Source organism: Etheostoma spectabile, chromosome 1 (genome assembly GCF_008692095.1).
Source record: "Etheostoma spectabile isolate EspeVRDwgs_2016 chromosome 1, UIUC_Espe_1.0, whole genome shotgun sequence".
Classification (NCBI taxonomy): Eukaryota; Metazoa; Chordata; class Actinopteri; order Perciformes; family Percidae; genus Etheostoma; species Etheostoma spectabile.
In genome coordinates, this window is record NC_045733.1 from 31,175,486 (window position 1) to 31,175,999 (window position 514).

The window sequence follows — 514 nt, forward strand, 5'->3', positions numbered from 1 at the left end:
CTGCATGACAGAGTTGAAGTCGTAGGGAGTCTCCAAGTTGTTAGTCGATCTCTTCACGAAGTTGGATGCCTTTCCTGCAGAAGAGAACAGCCCAAAAATATTGAACAGCAAGGTGAGGGACATCAAAGACAACTTCCCTTGATCCAGACTATTGGCATCTTAACTAATACTTAAATAACTGTTCATGTCTTATCCTGCACTGTAACTTTTATTCCCGTATTGTATGTACTATTTAATGTTTTTATGGAAGGCACTTTGATTTGCCCTGTTGCTGAAATGTGCCACATGGTGACCATATTAGACATTACACCTGCTAATTATCAGCTAATTAGCATGGCCATCGCAGCTAGCTCAAAGCAAATGCTAAGAGCCCCACAGAGCCGCTAGCACGGCTGTGGACACAGTCTTGTTACTTTCCTTATGTGGGACTCGTTGATCAAGAGGGTCTAAGGGAACTGACCTGTCTGAATGTTGGCGGTGAGGATGGAGACGTACGAGTCTCTGTCGGAGCGGA

At 44.6% G+C, this 514-nt stretch overlaps 1 protein-coding gene and 1 long non-coding RNA gene across 2 annotated transcripts in view; one reads left to right on the top strand and one right to left on the bottom strand.

Moving 5' to 3' along the window:
- Positions 1-514, top strand: part of LOC116688086 (uncharacterized) — a 13,388-nt gene that overhangs the window by 12,796 nt on the left and 78 nt on the right. The gene's annotated exons all lie outside the window — the stretch shown is intronic.
- LOC116688077 (high choriolytic enzyme 1) overlaps positions 1-514 on the bottom strand; it is a 9,900-nt gene that overhangs the window by 1,417 nt on the left and 7,969 nt on the right. The window contains exons 7-8 of the mRNA XM_032513879.1: positions 461-514; positions 1-74 (exon numbers count right to left, since the gene is read on the bottom strand). The exon at positions 1-74 is cut by the window's left edge and continues 14 nt beyond it; the exon at positions 461-514 is cut by the window's right edge and continues 125 nt beyond it. Coding sequence (XP_032369770.1) covers positions 1-74; positions 461-514 — 128 coding nt within the window. The remainder of the gene's footprint in view (positions 75-460) is intronic.